The sequence below is a fragment of the Patagioenas fasciata genome, chromosome 1 (genome assembly GCF_037038585.1).
Source record: "Patagioenas fasciata isolate bPatFas1 chromosome 1, bPatFas1.hap1, whole genome shotgun sequence".
In the NCBI taxonomy this organism is placed as follows: domain Eukaryota; kingdom Metazoa; phylum Chordata; class Aves; order Columbiformes; family Columbidae; genus Patagioenas; species Patagioenas fasciata.
Genome location: NC_092520.1, coordinates 106,218,046 through 106,242,768, shown reverse-complemented (window position 1 = coordinate 106,242,768; position 24,723 = coordinate 106,218,046). Strand labels below are relative to the sequence as shown.

At 38.4% G+C, this 24,723-nt stretch overlaps 1 protein-coding gene across 3 annotated transcripts in view; it reads right to left on the bottom strand.

Annotated features, from left to right (window-relative positions):
- APOO (apolipoprotein O) overlaps window positions 1-18,208 on the bottom strand; it is a 30,510-nt gene extending 12,302 nt beyond the window's left edge. The window contains exons 1-7 of one of the 3 annotated variants that reach the window (XM_065859107.2): window positions 18,123-18,140; window positions 15,075-15,138; window positions 13,143-13,253; window positions 10,728-10,847; window positions 8,046-8,100; window positions 6,889-6,984; window positions 3,965-4,056 (exon numbers count right to left, since the gene is read on the bottom strand). In XM_065859107.2, the coding sequence (XP_065715179.1) occupies window positions 3,965-4,056; window positions 6,889-6,984; window positions 8,046-8,100; window positions 10,728-10,847; window positions 13,143-13,253; window positions 15,075-15,104 (504 nt within the window). In that variant the 5' untranslated portion in view covers window positions 15,105-15,138; window positions 18,123-18,140. Of the gene's footprint in view, window positions 1-3,964; window positions 4,057-6,888; window positions 6,985-8,045; window positions 8,101-10,727; window positions 10,848-13,142; window positions 13,254-15,074; window positions 15,139-17,353; window positions 17,826-18,122 lie in introns of those variants that run through there. The other 2 variants (XM_065859099.2, XM_065859115.2) reach the window with 2 other exon arrangements.
- Between the last annotated feature and the right edge of the window lie 6,515 nt (window positions 18,209-24,723).

Here is a 24,723-nt window from a genome sequence, read left to right as displayed (position 1 = left end):
GTGTCACCTCCCTGGGGAGCCTGTTCCAGCGCTCCACCACCCTCTGGGGGAAGAACCTTTTCCTCATGTCCAACCTAAACCTCCCCTAGCACAGCTTCCTGACATTCCCTGGGTTCTGTCACTGGTCACCAGAGAGAAGAGATCGGCACCTGCCCCCCCTCCTCCCCTTGAGGCAGCTGTAGCCACCATGAGGTCTCCCCTCAGCCTCCTCTTCTCCAGGCTGAACAAACCAAGTGACTTCAGCCACTCCTCACACAGCTTCCCCTCCAAACCTTTCACCAACTCACTCCAAACCTTTCAAACTCAAACCTTTCATTCACCCCTCCAACTTTCACCACACCAGTGCAGAGCAGAGCAGGACAATCACCTCCCTCGCCCATCTGGCATTGAAAAAATGCAGTTCTAGATAGACCGCAAGCTGCAAGTTACAGGGTCAACAGGAGCACAGCCAAGGAATTCTGATAACTACCCAATGCATCCTGTCATGAACACAGCACTAGAGTCATAAAATTGCTTTGGTTGGACAAGACCTTTAAGATCATAGAGTCCCACTGTTAATCCAGCACTGCCAAGTCCACCTCTAAACCACGTCCCTAAGAACCTCATGCATTAGCCTTGTGTTTTGTACCTCTCTCATGGAAGAACTGAAGAAGCAGGTGGGTGCTGCAGTTGCCACCACTACTCTTGCAAGCAGCAGTTCCAACCAGGAAAAGTAAAAAGGTGCAATCATAATACAAACAGTTCATTCAGTTGTTCAGAGCATTCATTCCAACATTCATACAAAGAGTTCCATTCAAAGAGGGACAAGTTTTTCCATTCAGTCATCTGGAATTCCAATTTCTGGAAGATAACAATTTCCAGCTTGTTTGTGTTAAATTACAAGAAGCTACAATGCCACCTCTGTTCAATGCAACACTAAGCAAGTTTGTATGGGAAAATTTAAACAAGTTCAAAAGTCAGTTCAAAGTGGTTTTCAAGCATGACTCTGAAATAGTTCTGATGTGACCTTGGGCCACAAACATCTGTGCTAGGTGCTACTGGGGTAGCCTCAGCAGTCCCTAAGGCCTAACTGCATGTGAACAAGCTCCCATATTTTAATTTCACATACGACCATAACCGTATAATATTTACTGTACTGCATGTGATGGGTCAAGACTATCAAGCAGAAATTGTGGTTAACTGACTTGATCTACACTGCATGCTGAGAAGCTAAACTGAGAACCTGCTGGCTTTTCTACATTTATATTGTTAACAAAGTAGTCCAAGTGCAACTTCATAAGCATTTAATTCTGTAGCAGGCATGGACCAAGTGACTCCAACTCCTTTTCAGCCTACAATTTCTGTAATTGTGCCATGCTCTCAGTTGTGCCAGTAAAACTGTTTATGGCTTATGGACTGAACTGGGCAAGGCCCAAGGTACAAGTTGAGAAGACTTCGAAATAATTTAGTTTCTTATCAAGGAAATAAACTTATGTATTAGGAAGCTTTTAATTCTTTGAAGAAAGTAAGCATAACATACACTAGTTTAGGAAATCTGAGAAGTTCCAATAACAAGGAACAACAATTAATTCTAATGATAAAGAGATTCATTTAAATAACTTCATAATGGATCTTTTTTTCCAGATGGAAGTGAAGTGACAGTAAATATAAAATATTTTAGAATATTGTGATTACCTAGAAAGCAATACAGTTCAAAAACACTAATGTTTCACCAGAACAAAATAAACTTTAGTATTCAAATCTATTCCCTTACTACACATACAGTCTGACCATTTGTTCAAAGTTATACAAATTAAAGTAATAGTAGCAATGAGGAAACAAATCCCTTACAAATTTGTGATTTATTAAAATAATTACTAAAGCAGGAAAAAAACAGTCTGTGCATTTCTTCCATTTCCAGTTAGATAAAGTGTCTGAAAGCTATTACAAATGATCAACTCTGTTGCTATAACTTCACTTAGCAACTCATCCATTTTAATTTAAGAAAAAAGTTTTCTTCCAGACAGATGGATCAAGTGTTGTACCTCAACTGCAAGTATATTTTGCTGTGATTATTTCCAGCTCTTCAATGCTAAGTCTTTAATAAAGGTGGGAAGGATTTAAAAGCACACTCAAAACCTTTTCATTTTTTTAAAGTGCGATCAAACCTGAAAGTTTACCAAATGAAGGGAACTATACCACTGTAAGTGAAAAAGCAATGATGAAGTACTCAAATGTGGAAAAAAAAAAAATTATTAAAAAATTTAAATTTATTTTCCAGAATATTTCCTATACTGTTCTATTAACTTGGCAAGTGAGCTTTGCACTGCCAGCATCAATTTCTAAGCTTACAGAAATTCTCTGAAAGGCCTATTAAACATTTCCAAATAATTATGAGAGAAGAAAGTGCTCACGATTTCTGATTAAAGCATAAAAGTCATGGATAGTAAGACCTGATGTGATTAAAACTTTGCTTCTTTAAGAACAGAAAAGTGCAAGAGATTAGCGGAACCAAAACAGTATCTAGGATATTACACTCTTCACAGAAGCTTCTAAACTCTTATGTCTAGTGTCCTCATCAAGTCAACAAAGCTAAACCTATTCCAATCAAGTTTCAGGCTCATGGTCTCGTATCAGATTTCTTGTTACAGTCAAACTAAGAACTGTGAATTAATCAAAAGGCAATCATGCACTTCAAAGTTTTCATAAAATAAACAAGGTATTGTGAAGCTGTTAGTAGCAAATCCATAGTTAAGGCTGAACTGAGCTTCTTTAAAAACAATAACATCAGTTTGAACACCATTCAATCACTTTCCACTTCCCTGTCAGAAGGCAACTAGAATTTCAATTCCAACAGAATTTCCAACAGAAATCTCTAAGATTCTTAAATTTTAATGATTTTTTTTTCTTGCCACTGGCATAATTTCCATTCCCTGAGAATGAATCAACAGAGCTATCTGTATTTAGAATATCTGAATCCTGGAAGCACTAGAGAAAAGATTCCATCAAAGATCAGGGTATCACCATGCTGGCAGAGTTCAAACACAGCCTGATAGACTCTCCCAAAGTCAATGACCTTTCTGTTTACAAAGAACACCATAAGTTCTTGACAATACAGTATTTTCATCCTGACATGTCAGTGTCATTCTTAAGTCACCAATAACTGGATGGCAAATTCACCAGAGCCTGAAATATAAAGTATTTCTGACACACTAAAATATGTGCACTGTGAGTGGTCAAAGGCTGGATTTGAAAAAGAATGTAGTGGAGAACTGAGGATCTGCCAGTATGATTAAGTGTGGACAGAAACACATGTGACCTGACATCAGCAGTGGCTGTAAGCAATTGTCTGGGCTCTTCAGTTCTTTCTTTCAGAGGAAACCCACTTAAGCAACTGTAAGCTAACATGCTTCTTATGTGCCTGAAACAACAAACGCATAAACAGAAAAGGTATCCAATAAGCAGGAGAATTCTTACCCCATTCCAGAAAGTGCATACTGTCTTTCTCAAAACTCTACCCAGCAAAAAGCAGAAAATTTCAATAGCAATGCTTATCTTGAAGTGTTGTTCCTATTATTTCTCTATAGAATCTCTTTTTTTTTTTTTGGCTTTTTTTCAAATGCTGTTTTCATTTGCTATCAAGATATTTCAAGCTTCCTTAGTATTGTAAGTAAACACACAATCTGCACTTACTAAGCATGTTTATATTAATTTATAGTTAACTTGTGGTTAGAGATTTAGAACAACATTTTGTTCCTCAAATTGAAGATGCTACTGCAGACATTAGAAAAAAGTCACTAAATGAAACAGAATATCTGACCGTTCTTCAGCCCAGGCTTCATGTTCTTCGACAAAATCACTATCATTTTGTTAAGTGCCAAGCACACTGCCAGGGCTTTTAAAAATGGACTTGCAGTTAATTTGAAGGTAGGAGGCAATAATCAAAGTAACAGACACTTCCCCAAAGAAAGGTATCATCACTGACCTTTGCAATAGAAACCGCCTGCTGAGGGTAATACATGGAGGCACCAATACCCATGAGACCTGTGGGATATACTAACTTCTTTATTTTTGAGCCTGTTTCATAAAAACAATACAAACAAAAAACCACAAAAAATGGTTAGAGTACATGCTAACTAAAATAGTGGAATGGCCCTATCCTATTATTTATAATCAAAACATTTTATTAAATACAACTGAACAGAAAATATGCTGAACTGTACTAGTTTCTTAATAAACGTGATGACTCTGATCAATAATTAATCTTAACCTTTTGAAGAGATTACTTCTATTAACATCTTTCTAAAGTGAAAATTACCTTACAACTATATTTATTGCAGTAATAATGAATAATACTGAATAATGAAGTAAAAGCCACAGTTAAGAGATACTTAAGAGAATTATACCAACTGATACTCTGTTCTAAACCAAAAGGAAAAACTGGGGCAAGGAAAGGTTAGGATAGCATTCTTTTGATACATCAAACAGAACAAGAGATGCTCCAATACCAACTTCGTAAGTTACCTTAACTCACAAATATTGATTCCTCCACAATGGCTCTTACCAATATTTTTTCTTGATTCACTTTAAAAGTACTTTCAAATGCTTTGCAAATCACTAAACTAAAGTATTTACAATTATGCTGTACACCTGCTGCTCAGTCCCCAAGTAAATTTTGAACATTTTAATCAATTTGAACTCTCTATTCAATTATATAAGTCTAAAATCATTTAACTGCATGAAAAGTTCGTTGTCTTATCACAGCTGGCCACAGGTCATGTAACCTGGCTGGCCAGTGACAAAACGCACCACTGAATCAGTTCCAGGGCATGCTGCAGATTATCTAGGCAGAAAGGAACAAAGAAGGGAACAAGTAAAGGAGAAAAGCAAGCAGTACAGAAGCAAAAAAAATAAGGCCATAGAACAGACATATAGGAGTTAGGCCACAGTAGTTCTGCTCCTTACTGAACAGGCTGTTCTATATGCAAAGCCACATGCGCTTCAAATAAAGAAATAACGAATTTTGAAGAGGAAATGCATATTAGAAGTGCATAGTGTTTCCACTAACACATGCTCATAATGAGATGAGAAACTTAGCAGTAAACAAGAGACATTCATAAAGTGATTTTGCTAGTCTTTTGTGAAGAGGGAACGTGGTACCAATTCACCATAAGAAAGCACAGGAAAGGCAAGTTTTGTTGCATATTTACAACCAGAAAAATTACACTGTTGTTATAATTTCTGGGAAGGTGGAAGTCTTCCTTAGTAATAGCTTAGCAGCATGGCTACAATATCACTTTAGGAATAAATGTAATAGTTGAAGATATTAATGCCTTACAGCAGGCTGCTACCTGCTGGAGATACCCAGTTAGAGGGAAGTTTAGGAATACTCCTATATCCATATTCCAGTACTACTCAACAAGGTTAGAACAAATTCACATTCAATGGCATTTTAAACCAAGCTGAATGACTGCACAATATTCACACAATTAAACTCTGAATACAGTACTTTCTACTTAGTGAGCAGCTATATCTTCAAGTATTACGGTTAGACCTGCAAGATTTGATCTGTAGCTTCCAAGAGGGCAATTTCTTCCAATGAGACCAATGACAGAAGGGACAAAAAAAAAGAAGCAGCTTCGTCCTAACTTTCTGTAGCATCAAAATTAAGAGGCACTTCCTCCTACAGTTTGAATACTTTCTGGAAAGAACAGTATTGTAAACTATAACATGACAAAAAGTTTTAAAATTATGGCTCACATCCTAAAAGATTCACAAATCAGACATTTGTATTATGAGGTATTTTTATTTTTCTTAAACTTATGACCCTCTACTCTTTTAGATCCAGCCTCAAGACTGCGATTCCCTGCCCCTCCCCCAGTTTTGCTACAGTAGTAAAGCCTGAAATCTGATCTCATTTATAATGACATAACTCCAGAAGCAGGAATTTGAAGAGAACAAACTTCCAACAGGTGAAGCTGGAGACCTTGATTTTAATTAAAAAAAAAAAAAAAAAGCTATGGAAAAAAAAAAGTACCGCTTTTACCATCTTCACTGGAAAATATTTTGAGGAATGCATATATTCACAGAATGCTTTCCAGTTCTACATAGTCAAACACACACTTGGAGTTTGTTCAACATATACAGGCCCCACAGAGGCATGTTTTTATTCAAAGCAAGTCCTCACTAGTATTTAAATTCTAGGACTTCATGGTTCTCTTACCTACAAGTTTTCTTGTGTTACTTCATTTTACTGTATTAAGAATAGCTCAATACAAACATGAAATACTTTTTCCAAATTAACACTTCTTAAAAAAAAAAAAGTATTTATTTATATGAAAGCATAAATCTATTAGTTTCTTCAACTAGTGCGATGAAATTACCTGTATCACATTTCTGCAGCCCATAACATGCATGTATTTATAGTACATGCAGAGTTCACAAGCACTTTCGCTGAATATCACCATCTGCAGCAGCTCTGTGTCCAGGCACACAATACTCTTAAAGAACTTGAATATACACCTAATTGTACATGTTCAGGAACCTCTGTATTTTACCATAGTTTATTCCCCTGTAGTTTTCCACAGTAACATATGAGATCAAGAACTTAAGTAATTTTAAAAAAATTTAAGCTAAAAACCCTACTTTTGCTACAATAAGCTAGAATTGGAAACTAGACTAGACTAGAAACTAGAATTGGAAACTAGACTAGATTCCAGTAACAGAGTATCCATAAACAATAATTGATTGTTATTACACATCTTTTACCTGAAGTTTATTTATAATTGGAGGAACATTGCAGAAACATGCTTGTACAGATCTCATGTGTCACAACTAAAAATTAGTATTAAATAAATAAATAATTTAGCCCAAACCATAACATAAGCAGTTCAAAAGGTTCCCACTTACCTCTCGCAAGAAACAACCCAAGAATCCCAGCAAAACCTATCACACCAAGCCTTGGATAAAATCCAGCAGGGGGGTTTTGGAGAAGTTCAAAGCCCTCTGAAAAGAAGTCAGAACAAAGTGCTTTAATGTCATGTGAAAATGTTTTTCTGATAAGGAATCATCAATACATGCTGGATATTGTTACAAAACAAAGAGTTATCAAAACACATTTAACTATCATGCACATTTTAGATCTGCTGGCATAAAATTCAAAGCCTTTGAGATCTTCTCTAGTGACACATGAACGAAACTGAACATCGTATTGTATTTACCAGTTTTCACAGAAGCTTTTGCCTTTGCTCCTGGGCCATCTGTTTTGTTTTGCTCTTTTGCATCTTGATTATATCTTTTTCAAATTAGTGATAAAAACATTTTCAAAATGGATTATTACATTTACACGTTAAGAAGAATTAGTTTCAATAAAACACTGTACAAAAAACAAATCACAGAACAAAGGAAAGACACAGCACAAGCAAAGCTCACTACAAGATGGGAGTCTGATGGGGGAATGAAAAAAATATGAAAACCTTCCATACAAAGGAGTTCAAAAGACTGAGACTTCAGTTTAAGGAAAGGAGGTGCAGTATCTGAAATGAGCTCGAGATAGCATTCATGCTCAGTCCTGATGAGATTAAGTATGAAAGGATACTTCCATAACAAAAATAAATAAAAATTATTTTGGACTCTTCAAAATTCTTTGGAGATCCAAGGAAGTAAGCCAAAATGAAAAGGCTTAACATTACAAACAAAAGGCCTAACACTTGCGACAAGTAGTGAACATCGCAGGAAGCTTCAATTACTAGGCTGGGTCAAGCAAATACTACTAGCTGGGAATAATTTGTGAAGGTTTTTTTTTTATTATTATTCTTTTCCTGCATAAGTGTTGTTTTTAGACACACAGGTTGACACAAACACAGTCTTGGATTTTAATTGTTTAGGAACGTAGTGCCGCAATGACCTACAAAGGAAATTTAAACAGATATACAGTGCAAATGAAGTAGTCTTAACTGCATTAGAAACTACATATATCATGATGCTTAATGGAATTCTCTTTTAACAGAAGACATCGTACAGTCCTGCATTTTAAACTGCTAGTTAAGAAAACTAAACTGATTTACCTCTACCATGCTCAACAGCTTTTTCTAATTTGGGTATAGCTTTGGCATAAAGATCCTAAAAGAAAAAAAAAAAAAGAAAACAACAGTAAATAGATACTAAGTAAGTGAAATATTAACTACAGAATGTAACTGACCTGACAAAGAAAGAAGAAGAAAAAAACAGAAGTGTTGGGTCCCTAAAATAACTTCATCTTATTCCCACCTCCACCCTTCACTTACAGGGCTATGTTTGCTCAACATTATGTTAAGCATACATACATACAGATTTTTCTCAAAGGACTCTTTGGACACAGATGAAATACAATACCTCAAAACACAGAGGTCAACTTCAATATTTCATTGAGTTTCTGATCAGGTAGCTGAAACTCAGGATTATCTCAGGTTTCTCAGTGTACATAGGTATTGCAAAAACACTTGAGCTAATGCAAAGGAAGTACAACACTGTAATAAACTCCTTCCCAGCACTTCACAGGGGTACATGACTCATTCTGCAAGGTGATAAATTGTACTTTCCAACAGACCATCTCAAGCTAACAAAACTGCATTTTTGAAGTGACGTGGAAAATGAGATGTCCATACAATGTCCAAAGTAAATCAAAGAGCACTGCATCAACCCCACAAACTAGTTCTAGATTTTTTTCCTCAGGCTGAAAATATGCAGGAAGTGAAAGAAATCACATTGCCTTTTATCACAGTAGAAAAAAAAAATCTCAACAAGAACAACCCTGCTAATTGCTACTATGCCAATAATCCTTCAGAGAGATAGTGTAACATTTTCTATCAATTAGGGAACAAGTTCATAAACATCTATGTCCAAAGTTACAGCAGAGAATGGTCTTGCAGTACCACTTAAGCTGTATCCATGCAGAAGTGAAAGCATTTGTTTGGGATACTGCATGGGGGACAATATCTTTAGAACTTTCATTTCCTCACTGGCAAGAATGACTTAAAAAACCAAACCAAACCAAAACCTGTTGTGGGAAAAAAAAAAAAAAAAAAAAGTGTTAGCATGTGACACACAACATAACTCTAAACGGATGTTGGTCTTCTTAAAAGCCAATTAGAAAGGAAGATGTTTTAAAAACCCCAGAGACTAAGACTGATCTGTCACAGCTCCCCAGATAACTGGCTTACTTCTACATCGGTGTTTTGGACTGACTTCTCACTACAGTTAAGCAAGCGAATGGATATACAAACATACCAAATTCTTATTATCCTGAGTTATGCTTTTAAAGACAACCGAGACACATCTAAAATGTTATTTTCTTTAACACAGCAGGGGGTGGGAGTGGTATAAAACCAAAACTATCTCTGACTACAGTTAAGCAAGCAAGCTGACCGCAAACCCATAAAGTTTACATGCTCACTTCATAAAATGAGTCAGTAAACCACTGCCAGGAAATGGCTTGTTGTGCGTGAGCAGAAGAGCACATCTTATGTAAGTGATCACCAAGCAGACAAAAAATAAAGCAAATGGGAAGACAGTGGGCCTGTGAGACATAAAGCACTGTTCAAGGCTTGCCTGCACTCAGTCCAACTGGGCAACTAACCTTGTCTCAAATTCCATTCCCAAGTTACAGTTACCACAGGCAACCAAACTGAACCCAAGCCTTTAGGAGGTCAGAGTTCTAATGAGACTGTGGAAAAACTCGCTTCTCCTTCAAAACTGAAGTCAGCGCTCCTGCTGGTGGCACTTTAGAAACACATCACTAGACTGAGCAACCCTGAGTGTTTCTGAAAAAATGTTTTGGTGCTGTTAAACGTTAGTACCACACCACAGAACTTCTAGACGGAAAGGACACCCTGATGTGAACAGCTTGGCTTAAGAAAAGGATTCACACCAGCCAGAGTGCAGAGCAGAGAATCACTTGAAGTTGCCAAGAGGCACCCAGGTGACAAGGATGCCCTTGCTTCATAAGAAAGCCTCAACATTTGCCGGGTCAGGAAAGAACAAAAAAAGCTCTGAAACCTAATATCAATAATTTAGGCCTTGATTACAAAGACCTTGGTTTTCCTCTATGCTCCAAAGACTATTTTTGTAATCAATGACTGTTTAGTAGAAACATGCTATCTAACAAAATATATAAGAAAGTCTGGGACTTAGGTTTGCCGCTACGAGTGACGTGGGATTTTCTGTCTTCCAGAGAGCCACGTGCCTTCCCTCAACACTCCAGTTCAGCAAATACTGATTTATTTCCTGCAAAGTTGTGTTCTGTCACAGTTGCAGTGAGGCCAACTCAGTATTGCGGCTCCAAAACACACCGCTTGGTAATTTAAGGCCTTCTCCTTGAGCACGGAAAACACAAATTTAATCACTATCTTCATCAGTCACAGGACAGTATCAAATCCAGATATCCCTAGATATCTTTAAGTTTATTTAGGATAACAATTCTAAGCTTTAGTTAATTTTCTTTTAATTCTTCTGGCAGGATCCAAAATGTGAAAAAGCAGGGGTTTAGTTCAGCAAATTAGTAGAAAGAAACAACTGGTTTTGTGTGAGGAGAGGGTAAATACTATGACCCGAACTGTGGAAAAATTGAAGTAATGCAGCATTTTGGGAAAATGCTTGTACAGGTATCGACTTTTACTTTGCCGCTATCTATGAATTCTGACTCTAAAAAAACACCCCAGCTCAACCCTTCCCACTGAACCACTACCAGATGTGATATAAAATCATTATACCTGACAACAGGCTGTATATGGCTCCAAAACATGTCGTAAATGTGAAACCCCCTCTTCCAATTGGGTTTGTGGATTCTCCACATATTTAGTCTCACGGGCTGGAGAGGAGTAGAGTGACAGCTGTGAATATTAGCAAACACGAGGTTAAAAACAAAGGTGTAATTGTGTTAAGTAGGTCTTCAGGGCATGAACAGTCTAAACAGAGAACATCTAACACAGTGCTTACTACATATATAATGCATAATAAAAATTCAGGCACAGTTGTGAGACAATTATGAGCAAAGTTTAATTATATACTATGATGACGATGACTTCTAATTGCTGTGCAATTCATCCATAGCTGCTATATGATCCAAGTCACAGGTTATAAATTAATATTAAACTAGTTTAATAAAAACACAAAACCTAATTGTGAAAAAATGTTTCTGGTCTTAATCAGCACTTCTGGTTCCCAGTTCACATGCTAAATGTACTACAACTCTGAAATCACAATCAACCATTTTCTATATTTGCACAAGCCATCATTAAAGAGTTTAAGTAGCTTCTAACAAAGGTATCATCTGCTACAAATTTGTCTGTTTGTTACTGAGCAAGAAAACCATATGACATCCCAGTGTTACCGTCATTGACCACATCAGTAACTGACAGCATTAATAGCGCCATGGGGCTGAGCAAAAAAGAACTGTAACATCCAACTGAAGAGCAATGGGCATCTCCACGTAACAAATACTAAGCTACCATATTTAGGGTTTAACATCACGACGTATTTATTACAATTACCTAAACATATTTAAAATTGTGTTCTTTTAGAAAAAAAAAAAAAAAGAAGGGAAAAAACCCACCAAAACAAACAGAAAACCCAAAGTCTATACTTTTGAAGATGAACAGCAAAGTTTAGATCAAAACAAAACCTGTTTTATATACTGCACTGGTATTTTGTATAGAGAGCTTATATTTTATACCACATTTATGCTACATTTTGTAGTCTATTATAAACTGATGTTTACACTTATTGTTACATTGAAGTGTAGCTAGCCTTCTTTTCATAAGTTGGAAAACAACTGTATCTCTACCACATCAAAAAAGCTGCTAACCATAAAAAAATATACGACATTGAATTTGTCAATTCAGTAACTCATGCAGCTGGATTTCCCATAATACTTGGAAAGACAGCATTTTAAGTCTCATTTCCCTAGGAAATCCAGTCATCTCTGGCAATCACAGTCACAATCAGTTTAACTCTGACCCTGTTAGACAACCTAACAGCCATGTCTGGCACAAGAACAGAAGTCTCAGAGATAGGGAAATTCCCATACGTCTTCTGAAACTGGACAGCTGACAGAGATCCTAACAAACATACCCTGTGAACACTAAGGAAGGCAGCCAAAACCCCACAGCTTGTACATTCTGCTTGGTTGAAGCTGGTGGGCAAGCCAATTATTCAGCACAAATGTAACTTGAACCTGCTGCCTGTTTGCTGCCCCAAGCCAGCAGTGCTGTGGGGCATGCGATGGCCCACGCTACTGCAACTTCACTGGGGTGAAGCCAGGAGACCTCATCAGCTATTGATCCTCTCCTGTTATGCACAGGAAATGCCCCTGCAGACAGATCCTAAAGACCTAAGTATACAGAAAAATAAGTCTCATTGTGTTTCACTGCTCGTGTAACAAAACTTCAGTTTGGCTTGAAGTACTTAAAAATTTTAAAGATCTACAAACTCTCATGGATTTAAGTCTTTATTTAAACTACAACTTTTTTTTAAATGTTAGAGACTGCGAAAAGCCTGTACGAAAATGCTGGTGTGTCAACAGTTTGACAGGGTGTTTTAAAGCTCTACTTGTGATAAAACATCTTAGAGAAACAATACAGTAACTGTTTTTTACTATCACTACTTATTGTATTCATTGCTGCTTAGGTCTGAATGCTGTAAAGAAAAAAACACTGATAAAATTCTGTAGGCTACTATATCTGATTCAAACCATTACCAGCCAAGAATTCTACCTGTAAAAAAGATAATTTTTTTAGAAAGAAAAAATTTTAAAAATACATAGTGCTACCTGGTTAAAAAGCAAATAAAACATTCCTGTGGATTTGAAATATGACCACAAGTAAATTCACAAAAAAGAACAGGTAATTTCTAAATGAAGAGCAGAAGGCTTGAATGTAGGAAAGAGATCTTTCACACAAGCAAGCCTGACGCTATCAAGCAGAGGGCATCAAATGCAACCCTCAGGTAAAAGAAACCAAACCGTATCAACATCTCTGTTACTGAAAATAGAGAAGCAAGTTTAAAGGCAAGAATATAAAGGGTGAAGAGATGTAGGTAAATGCTTTCAGGCATCAAAATATGTCTTTCAGAATTCTGCAGATATTTCTGTATAGATAGAAGAGCCCTACAGGTCTAACCATACTTACCTCCTCAATTTTCAGCAACTCCTTTTTGGGAGTTTCCTTCTCTGAAGAGGAAGCATAAACCTGGAGAGAGAGCAAGCTCAGGCTAACAGGGGTGGCCCCCAGTCGAATTACCTGGAAACATTATAAGAAGACATGAAAATCATTATGTTCAAACAAAATGGCAACACGTTTGAACGCACCCACGTAGACAGTGTTTATGCCCCCATATACAGTAATAAGTGTTACGTTACGACACTCAGAAGTTAGGAGAAAAGGGAGTTGGTGGTATACAATCTAATGCTCTCAGGTATTCAAGTGATAACACCTAAATTATTTAGATGCTATTTGGAAAAGCCTGAGGCTAAAGGAGACAGTAGATACAAATGCTAATCTCATAAAGTTTTCATCTCACAAAAAGATCTGTTTTCTCCCCCTTGAAACATAATTTTCAGTAATTTTCTCAGTATAGATATTAACAATATTATATTCATATTTTAAACAACTTTGTGAATGTTGGTAACACCTCCATTTTTCCAGTTAGTACCAAAAAGTTCAGCATTTTATTTCTAGTTATTGTCTACATCTAGATTTAGGAAAAAGAGACCTACAGTTGAAAGTATCAGAACATAATCAATGCTTTCTAGAGTTTTAGGAATGTCTCCTATTTTTCTGTGAGAAACACGAATTACAGCACACTGTGACAGATACTTGACTGTTTCTGAATACTTCAGATTCAATCCAGTCACACAACACAACCAACATGAGTAAGGTGAATATAATTCTTCCTATATTCAGGACCTATATTACATTGCATTTTTCACCGGGAGAGACTGTTTTAACTTAGAAAACAGAAGAGAAAAATCAAGAATGCACAAAAAACGTTTTCCAACAAATACACATCCTTATCAACAGCAACGCTTAACTTAGGAAACGGCAGTTCCAATGGGAAACCTTTCAATGCCTCATGTTTGCATTACTGCTCAGGTAAACATACGCAGAGTTACAACAGCCTGTGGTTTGTTGCCTTGAGTGACAGTGTGAGTGGATCTAACAGCCTGTGGCCACCAAACTGGAGAGGTCTGGCTCTGCCCACTGCATCCATTCCCCGAAGTCCTGCTGCTCACCTTGCCCTAGCTTTGGTGGCCGGACGCTTCCCCCGCGAGGCAATTCACCTCGCCAATTTGGCAAAAGATTAATCCTGAAAAAGAAGTGGAGAGCTTTGTGCGGGGTTAGTAAGTCGAACCCATCTGTGAAAACAGTCTGACAAGCACCAGAGGAACCATGTGGCCAGGGAACAGGGGATGAAAAAGGAGAAGGCAACAAGTCCTCTTCCTTTTCCAAAGCCACAAGGGAACATGACATTGACCTAGCTGCTTGTGACACTGAAGCCTTGATCAAACCAACACATCCTTCAGGCTGTTATGATGATAACTGACCTAGCCACAGGACAGTTACTCTGAAACTTTGCTTCTGTCCATTGCAGAACTATTAGAAAAGAGCTTTAAAATTATCCAGACTATAAGTTTATTGCAAACAGATCAGTATTTGCAAATAAAATTTCTCCCACCACTCTGCAGATGGAGCATTTATTAAGTGTAACCAAGAGACTCTTCAAACTCAAAATTAGATAATTTAGCTGTCAAACTTGCTGAAAATGTTCATTTACATGTAGAGAAACAGCACACAAGAACTAGGTCATGGGATTGCTTTTCAGAAAGACACAAGGAATCTGGTAGGTCAAAAGGTATGGAAAAACTTAGTTTAAAATTGAAGTTTTTCCTTATTTGTATTTATGGACCCGTTATTACAGTACTATAATGAAACACCACAATGACCAGATCAGTTCTGTTTCACAGCCAAGGAAAGACATGAACAATATTTAATAATGCTTGCTTAAACAAAGAATTTTCACATACTGTCATGAGCCAAGATAAAAACATGAACAACACTGACCATTAACAACTGTAGAACATATTTCCTCATTCTTTCCTTTTTTCACTGCAAAACTGCTCTGCCACTGAAAAGGCAAAAATCTGAATGCATTTTCATTCTGAAAAATATGCTTTCAGTAGAATATTACTTCCTGTGATTTTTTTAATGTTTAAGAATGAAACACACAGCTAGAAAAGACATCAAGACATTCTCTACTCCATTCATTTTCCTCAAAGCAGTCTAAAATTTATTTAAACCACAACAACCAGTTACCTGGACAATCATATTCAGTGCAAATATTTCATATGAGCCTAAATTTCATATAAGTCTAAAACTACAAATAGCTTTTATAGATCAACTACTAAATTAATGGAACACACTACACTCCAAAGAGGTTGGTGGCAGGGACGGCTTTTGAAATAAGCCTTGAAAAACACAACTTCAGAGAGAGCCACTCAGAGACAAGTGTCTAAAACTTAATTCCTGAATACAGCAAAAGTTTGTTACATGGATACACATGCACAGCTTTCACATCTTCTATTTACCATTTCTGCAAGTGTCCCTTGCATTAAAAAAAATCAACCACACAACAGTAACATAAAACCCAATAATTTAATTCAGTATAATTCATTATTGATAACTTCTGTTTAGGAAAAATAAAACCAGTCTGCTGTGTTAAATAACAGGTGAGTTTCGTGCTGCTGCTCAACACCATTTATATTGTTTGAAAATTATCGAAATGTTACCAGCAGAAAGAGTAAATGCAAATGCTTTAAATATTTGAAATTTGTATATAAAGACGCATACCATATTATCAAAATCTTGAAATGCAGACATTTTCTAAAAGTTTCATATTTACAGTTCAAAGAAAATGAAATTAAACATGAAAAGGACAAGAAGAATCTCTTTAAATCTTAAATGCGCTGTTCCAGCTATACTGCAATGGTCTTCTACATCAGTTAAGTTTATGAGACAGATACAACTGGTACTAAAGTACTAAAGCACACCCACAATAAGAGGTTTATTTGGTAACAAGAAAGATTAATCATTTTACTTTTTGTTTCCAAAATTCACTTTAGGATCTCATTTCTTAATTCCATATTAACCAGGTATTACAAACCAATTGGTTTAGTAAAACACTTTGATGGAGCTGTGCATTCAATCTGCTTGTCTTAACAGCTATTCAGCTGATACAAAAAAGGTAGAGCTGACATTCTTTCTAGGCAATGCTCTGCATTTACTTGAAATAAAAAAGATACTAAGTTTATTCCTTTATCTAGCTGAAGAATTCAAATTTATCTGCAGACACCAGATCACTCATAAGCAAATTCTATCTGAAAGGTGGAGGGCAAAAGACTACTATATTTCATCTTCCATTGTCTTGCTTTACTGTCTTTATCAAAGTTCTTGATTCTTAACTAAAAAAATGCCTCTGGGAAGAATAAATCTCATATTAGTTCTCAATACAAACATGGGAAAAAAAGAGCTAAAGATTAACTAGAACTTTTGGCTTTTTTTTTCCTCTTGCCTGTGGTTTCTCAGTTCACTTGCTACTGTTATTGTCAACCTGTCAAAATAGGAAAAGGAAGAACAAAAAATCCTTAGAGACTTTGGTGACAACTGATATTTGCCCTAATGTACAAAGCTGCTCTTTTCCTCTTCTTTTTCCATTCTTCCTCCTACCTCTTAACCTCAACTAAAACAAAACACACACAACCAACCAAAAAACAAACTCTTGAGCACTCCTGTTTCCTGAAGCACAGACATCAAGAAGCCACCTTCCTCTTTTGCTCTTAGAGGCAAAACGGAGGTTGGTCCAAAACACTGGAATATGGCTAACCTCAATGGCTGCATAAAAACTGTAATACTATGCATAGCATCTGAACCCACAGGTTCTTCTAACGGACAATTCAGTAACATTTACATAACTCCCAATGATTCTGACAATAAATCCTTATGTAAGAATTTCAGCAATTGCCCCAACTTTAAAATACAAAAAAAAAATTGGAAGTTATGGCAAGAGGAAAGCAAGCATAGGTTGCTCAGCATATTGATATATTATCCATATTTGGCAAACAAAAAAGGTATAAAAAAGAACTGATTTCAAGAATTGATTATCACCAGTTTTTAAAAAACTCCAGCTTCTTGAGTAGTCACGACAATAATTTGATTAAAACATACAACTGGCTTTTAGCCTGAAGGGTTCTGGAGCTTTTCTTATCAGAGGCAAAGACCTTTGAGACAACTATGGGCTTTACGCCCAGATCATGCACATTCTCTCCTTTTCACAAACAACCTACATGCAATAAAAGGTGACTTCGGAGGCCAGGACTTTCACAACTGTACGAATCCAAACTCCTCAATAACACTAACTCACAACTCTATGCTGTTGGATCCAGGAAGCAATTTTAAGTAAGGAACGTAGTGTCCATGTGTTTTCTTTTTGTGCAACACGGACTGGGCACTCAACTTTGAAATATTAAAAAGAGAGACGATGCAGCTGCAACAAGAGTAGAAGTAACAGCTTGTGAGAGATACAGACAACGTGCTCCGGGTAGAGCTGTCCCAGACATCACAGATTTTAAGCAGTTTTAGCTCCAAGGGCAAAAAAAAATAATTCGCTGGCAACAACGCCAGGGTCTTTGCTAACGCGTCTACTCAACCGAGTAAACAGAACGCGCTCTAAAACGAGAAGCAGGAAAATCGCGGCCCCTCCCGGCGCGGAGCTCCCGCTCGCAAGGCGTCTCAGCGCGGGGCCCTCCGGTCGCGCTCCTGGGCCGCCCCCTGCCGGCCTCGCCCCGCCGCCGCACCGGATAAGGACACCCCCAGAGCCGCGGCCCGGCGGCACCGCGCCCAACCCGCCGCGTCCGCGGGAACCGCCGCGTCCCGTTGTAAGGCCCCGGGGCGGGGCGGCGGCGAGGCCTGAAGGGAGGGAGGGACCGCCGCCTGCCTCCGCCCGCTCCCCAGGGGTGGGTTGGGCAGCGGGGAGCCCTGTCCAGGGAACGAAGCTGCCGCGACACGGGCAGGGGACAGCGACGGCCACGGCGTGGGGAGCAGCGATTTCCTCACCTTCAACATGGCGGCGCCAAGCAGGCGTTGGGCACCGACCGCGTCGCTAAGCTGTGACGTCAAGAACAGCCCGATGGGGAGGCGGGGCCGCTTGCAATCCTAACCCCCGTGGCCCCGCCTACCGGCGCCGCCGTAACCCAGCAACGTCGAGAGGGCGGGGCCAGAGGGGGAGGCCCCGCCCATCACTCTCCTGCTGCCGCCGCGGCAGCAGCGAAGACTGAAGGAAGCGGGGAGTGTGCCGTTCCTTTCTAACCTCAAAATAATAAATTAAAAAAACAACGAGTATAAATTCCTGTCAGATAAGATAAACCAAGGCAATATTCCGTTCTGATTTAAATGGCGAGAAATGTCTTCCTCCTGTCAGTCAATTCACTGCTGGTTTGTTTCTTCAGATTTGCCGGTCAGGAGTCTCCACCTTTCACTGTGTGTAAGATCTTTCACAGCACTCGAGGCCAAGGCAGCAAATACACTAGTGAAAAAAATAAATATAGCAACTACACCAGAAGGGGTGACTTATTTCATGTGTCGTTGTTTTCTGATCAGTTATTAGGATCCTGGTGCTTGTTATTTTTAACATTTTGTAAGATATTTATCCTCATACTTCATCTCAGTCACCTAACACCACATTTCAAATGCAAACAAGTGCCTTCCTTTTACTGAATACTGAGAATTTTTAGGTAGCAGCGAAAAAGTATTAATACCTTGAAGCTTATGACACAGGTACTTGAAAGCACTTGTCTGTATTCTTTGTTCAGATTAACTGTTACATAAGGAAAGTGCAAGTTCCACAGTCGGTGCCATAAGGTCACCAGCACAGTTCTGTTGGGGCCCCACACAGCCCCAGGCCTGGCACCACTGTAGCCAGCAGGACCAGGGCAGTGACCATCACTCAGCGCTGGTGAGCCCCCATAGAATCATCATAGAATCACAGAATGTTAGGGATTGGAAGGGACCTTGACAGAACATCTAGTCCAACCCCCCTGCCGGAGCAGGAACATCTAGATGAGGTTACACAGGAATGTGTCCAGGCAGGTTTTGAATGTCTCCAGAGTAGGAGACTCCACAATCTCCCTGGGCAGCCTGTTCCAGTGTTCTGTCACCCTCACTGAGAAGTTGTTTCTTCTCAAATTTAAGTGGAACCTTTTGTGTTCCTGTTTGAACCCCCCACCTCAAATCCTGTATTCAGTTTTGGGTCCCTCACTACAGGAAAGACATTGAGGTACTGGAGAGAGTTCAGAGAAGGGCAACAAAGCTGGTGAGGTGCCTGGAGCACAAGTCTGATGAGGAGCGGCTGAGGGAACTGGGGCTGTTCAGCCTGGAGAAAAGGAGGCTGAGGGGAGACCTGATCGCTCTCTGCAACTACCTGACAGGAGGCTGTAGCATGGAGGGGGTTGGTCTCTTCTACCATGTAGCAAGTGATGAGACAAAAGGAAATGGCCTCTAAGTTATGCCAGGGGAGGTTGAGATTGGATATTAGGAAAAATTTATTGACAGAAAAGGTTGTCAGGCATTGGAACAGGCTGCCCAGGGAAGCGGTAGAGTCACCATCCCTGGAGGTGTCTAAAAGGCGTGTGGATGAGGTTCTTGGGAACATGGTTTAGTGCTAGAGTTAGGTTATGATTGGACTCAATAATTCTGAGGGTGTCTTCCAACCAAAATGATTCTATGACTTGTGGTGAAGGGATGGTTCAGACTGCCTGACTCTTGAAACCTCTGCTGGCTGGGTATGGGCTGGCCACAGACTCCCCACGTGGATTCACAGCACCCTAACACTGCTGTGAAGTGCATTCTGTCATCTCTTCCTTCTCCCTGGCATGGGGAGAGAAGCCTACACTCATTATTTAGGCACAGTAAGAACACCAAGAAAATAATGTGATCCCCTCTTTATGAGTTTTCTCAGGTCGTCCCCTCCCCCAAATTGTAGTAATTTATTTTAGAATATGAAGAATAGCACTCTATTAGTCCTGGAAATTATTATCAAAAATAATTTTTATGCAAAAGGTAAAGCAGCTTAAGAATAAGAAGGCAGCTAGTTTACCAGGAGCGATATTGTCGAAAGTCAGATGAGGTAGGCTCCCTCTTATCTTTAAATTTCTTTGTGATAATTTTTGTTGTTCCTTCTTAAAGAAAATTCCTGTACTTCTCTATCACAGTCTCTTTACATAACCGATAGAACTAGTTATAGCAGGAACAAGTATTTTTCAGACTACTAAGGATATTTAACCATCGCATAACACAATTGCGTGATGCATCTCAGCGAGTTGTTTGTAAAATCAGCAGACAGCCCTTCTTGTTCATTGGCACATGGGATTGTCAGGAGCCATTTGAGGTGAAATAAGAAGATCTCAGGTTTGTGCATTTTCTTTTTAAAGCTTTATTGTAATTTTTCTGCTGTATTTCACAGGCAGCAGCTGATGTTTGCAAGGTAATGGGGTATCAGAAATGCAATGAACAAATGGTACAAGATGAGCTTTAGTACTCAAACCACAAGATAACAGACAATAACAATATTTTATTATGGATTTGGTTATGAAAATTCCATCTTTAGCTATGAAGAATTGTATCCCAAACATACTTAAGTGACTGATGAATGAAGAATGCTAATGGGCCTCTTTCTCCATTGCATTATGATTTGCACAGTCACTTATCCACTTCCTAACTTGAAAAAAAAAAAGAAAAAAAAAAGGGGCAGGGGGAGTTGAACAAAGTTCCATATTTAATAATACTGTTTTATTTGGAGTGAAACTTACCTTGTTCTTTTGCTTTTCATACTTAATGTGGGTCATTTTTCAATTTGTGTCAGAGGTGCTAGTTTGGCAGCTATGAGGTCCGAAGTCGCTTTCAGGCAATAAACAGAATGTTAAGGACAGATGCCATTGCACAGCTCTTTGTGCTTTCCCACTGACCTGCCTTTAACTGCAGAAGGGGCATTACTACATTCACATCTGGGGTAAACCAGTACTTGAATTGCAGTGTGTGCTCTCTCATCAGCTGTGTCACATTATGACAGCATCCAAAATCTAGTCAGTGCTTACCAAATAAAGATCCAATATTCTAAGATAGGAGACATGTAGAAAAAACCCCAAACATAATGCAAAAAAACTTCAGTGTAATCCAACTACATAGAGTTTCACTTCTGGTGTTACTGCAGTTAAACACCCAACTGTTCCTTCCATAATTAAAATTCTTGACTTCTCACTGTAACCATCAGTAGCTCTAGTTCCACATTTTTCAATCACTCTCTTCCAAGTAATGACAAATATTCTTCTGTTCACAAGTTGTTGATCCTTCCAATAGAGATGTCAGCTAATGTGTGGCGTGGCCATCATCTTCTAAAGCTCAGACATATGCTATTAATAGCAGTGAGAAAACAAACACCCCTTTGATGCTCTTAAGTGCCCATCACAACAAAGTCCAACTCCTTTCAAAATTCAAATGCATCTTGGATTTCAGTCAAACTGAATACATTTTGGAAATTAATTGAAGTTAAAAGGTTAAAGGTATTGTATCTGTTGCCAGTCTGTTTAGGTATTTAGCACATCAAATCTTTTTACCTTAAAAATTATTTTCACAGCAATCCTTAGTCTCCTAGCAAGATGATGTATCTTTACCTCCTTTGCCTATAAATGTGTTGACATTGGTATCTTCATACATATATATATATATATGTAAAAAAAATAGATATATAGATATAATATAGTGTCTTATTTACTGGAATCACAGTTTCTCGGTCTACCAAATAATTTCCAATTAAAGGCACACATTCCTTCTTTTACTGTGCTGCCTTTTTAATAATTAACAGTGACATGCTGAGCTCACTTTGTTACTTATAACTGACTTTTAAGATTACCATTTTTGAAGGGGTTTAATTTCTATTTCACTTTCTACCAGGGCATGTGATGCAGCTCTCCCGTGAATGAGAAGAACGTATTATATGCTTACTATATATACACGTACCACTACATGATTATTACAGCCTATTACTGAAAGTGTTTTAGTGTCTTCCTTCTTGTTGTTAAAAAATAGCATGTCAATGTTTCTAGTAGTACCCACACACACTTGTAAGAGTGAGAGGAATTACAGTGAGGTCCATGGGATGTAACCACTCACACAGAGACCAGCTAGAGAATGCAGCACATACCACTACCAGCTGTGCAACATCCTGCCTTACGCAAGTCATTGAAAAATAGGCAAAGATTTGTGTAGTTGAGTAGTGAAGCCTATACTTAGGTCCTTACTCAACTCTTGGCTTAAGCTCTGACTTGCTTCACCATTAAGTCCCTGGGCCAGGGCTTGAAGCCTTACAGGGTTCTAGGGACCAAAAGTGCAGCAGACCCTTCTGCTCTGTTGTGCAGCTTGAACAAGAAGTGAGACAGAGCCAAGCAGCACATGAAGAATCATCCAGATTTTTTCTTCACTGACACTCCCACTGTCATTCGATGTAATAGAACAGCATAAGGGGAAACCTTTATTACTCTGTTTCTAGAAGGCAGAAATTTGGCTTCATGGCTTTATTTGTTCAGGCTAGGGTAACACCCTTTTTGAGAGGAAAAGCTCGTATTTGGCTTTTAAATAGTTTTTTCTTTTCTAGATCTTCATTTCCATACAATTAATCAATCACCTCTTCCTTTTACTCTTACTGTCCCACTACAGTGTCCATACAGCCAATATGTTGCTCTTCCCAAGCTCAACAGAAGCTAGAAAAAATGAAGAGGGCATTTTTTTATCCAGAGAGAATGAGAGGCACAGTGAAGAGGCAAATGAGAGGCAAAACTAGAAGCAAGATGCCTTTTTCAGGACATAATCCTGTGTTGCTGTGGAAAGTACTCATTAGTCAGGAGACACTACTGCAGTTCCTTGCTCTTTGGTACCACAGCATTTGTTCAGGCTGGTTTTGCACATTTCCATTCCTTTGCTTCACATTCATCAAAAACCATCACGTCTGGTACCTTCAACTGCTGCTTCCATTCCGAGAGTACTTTTCAAAAGAGTAACACCCAACCTTATACACATTTAATCCTGAAATGCATTTAGGAAACCCTAAGACATGTTTCAGGGTTCTTTCACAATCACTAATTAAAATTGACATCTAGATAGCTTCCCCCAGTGATCACTGGCACATTTATATCTTTACCATATGTTATCACCTGCTACTTCTTATAAGGTGAAGTCATTATGTTTTTGCCCTGTGGAGGTGGGCTACAGCTGGCACAGTTCCAGTTTCTATTGTAGGATGAAAGGAGCACAGGGTAGTGGTGCACTGAATGACACTGTCTGTACTTTTAACTGTTTATCTCTAATAGATCATTTGAAATTACCTCTTCAGTCTCACAAATCAGTACAATATGGTGCTGGTGCATGTGAAAACCAATGCTTTTGCTTGCTTTAACAGTTTTATGGATGAGAAAAACGTCGCATTCCTAAAGTGTGGTTGAATGGATTCTTACTCCTGTATGTGTGTAACACTGCATGGTATTATACAGGTAGAGAAATGGGATGTAACATCTCTGAACATCGAGGGATGGCAATTTCACTAACTGAAAAGCCTGAGAATCAGTCTATTGTTACAGAAGAATGGGAATATGAAGTAGCTAAATTGTATGCCTGGTCCCAGACATTGGCTTTGAAGGATACCAGACAATTTCCATCTCCAGCAGATGCATAAAACTTCAAAAGTTAAGGTACTGGAAAAATGCGAACCTTCCAGTCACTTTATTGTGTTCTGTCCTGCTTTGAATAAGTCTACAAATCCGAAAGCATGGCTTCCTACGCTGGTTTAACAAGTTTAGCAAAACATACATTCTTGTAATTATTTTTTACCATGGGGAAAAAAAAAATCTCTGCACTGCAAAGCTAGGACAAAACTAATATTGAGCAACTGTGATAATTTTGTAAGGTTCATAACTTCTGCGAAGTACAGCTTGTTGATTGCTTGGATGTTAACAATTTTGTACTGTGATTTCTTTGGCTGAAGTGTTTAGTTTATTTAACTTACACAGAGGTCAGCCTCACTCCCCTTGTTTTCAACAAATAGTACTGAGCCAAAACACAGCTCCTTCAGAAATCAGCAAAAATATTTCCAATAAGGTTGTTAGTTGGATCAGCTCACAACTTCAAGACCATGAAGAGTTATTAAAAGACACAGTTCAGTTAATTACCATTGCCTATTTTTTTTCTGACCATTTCAGTGTTTTGGGTAATCTGTCAGGAGAAACAGTGAAGGAAGAACTATTACCTGACAGTAACTCTTCCTGATTGCAATAAATGAACTGAGAAGGAGGAGAAGAAATACTTATATAAAAGGTTTGGCACTCTGAAATATCTTCTTCCAAAACTTTGAGATGTTTTGGCTTTCATTATAAGTTAAAATAGGTTATTGGTATCAAGTTGCCACCTGTGCTAGATTAAAAAAATCCTTCAGAACTACCTGTAAGAACCAGAGTAAGAAGTGAGAGCATGTGTGACACGAGACAAATCCCATGAAACCGACCAACGATACCCAAGCGACTTGGAAATAAATTAGCCAACAGGGATTTCCAAAAGTTGCAAGATGACAGCAGAGCAATTTCTTCCTTTCCAGGTGTGAAAACGAAGGCCATCA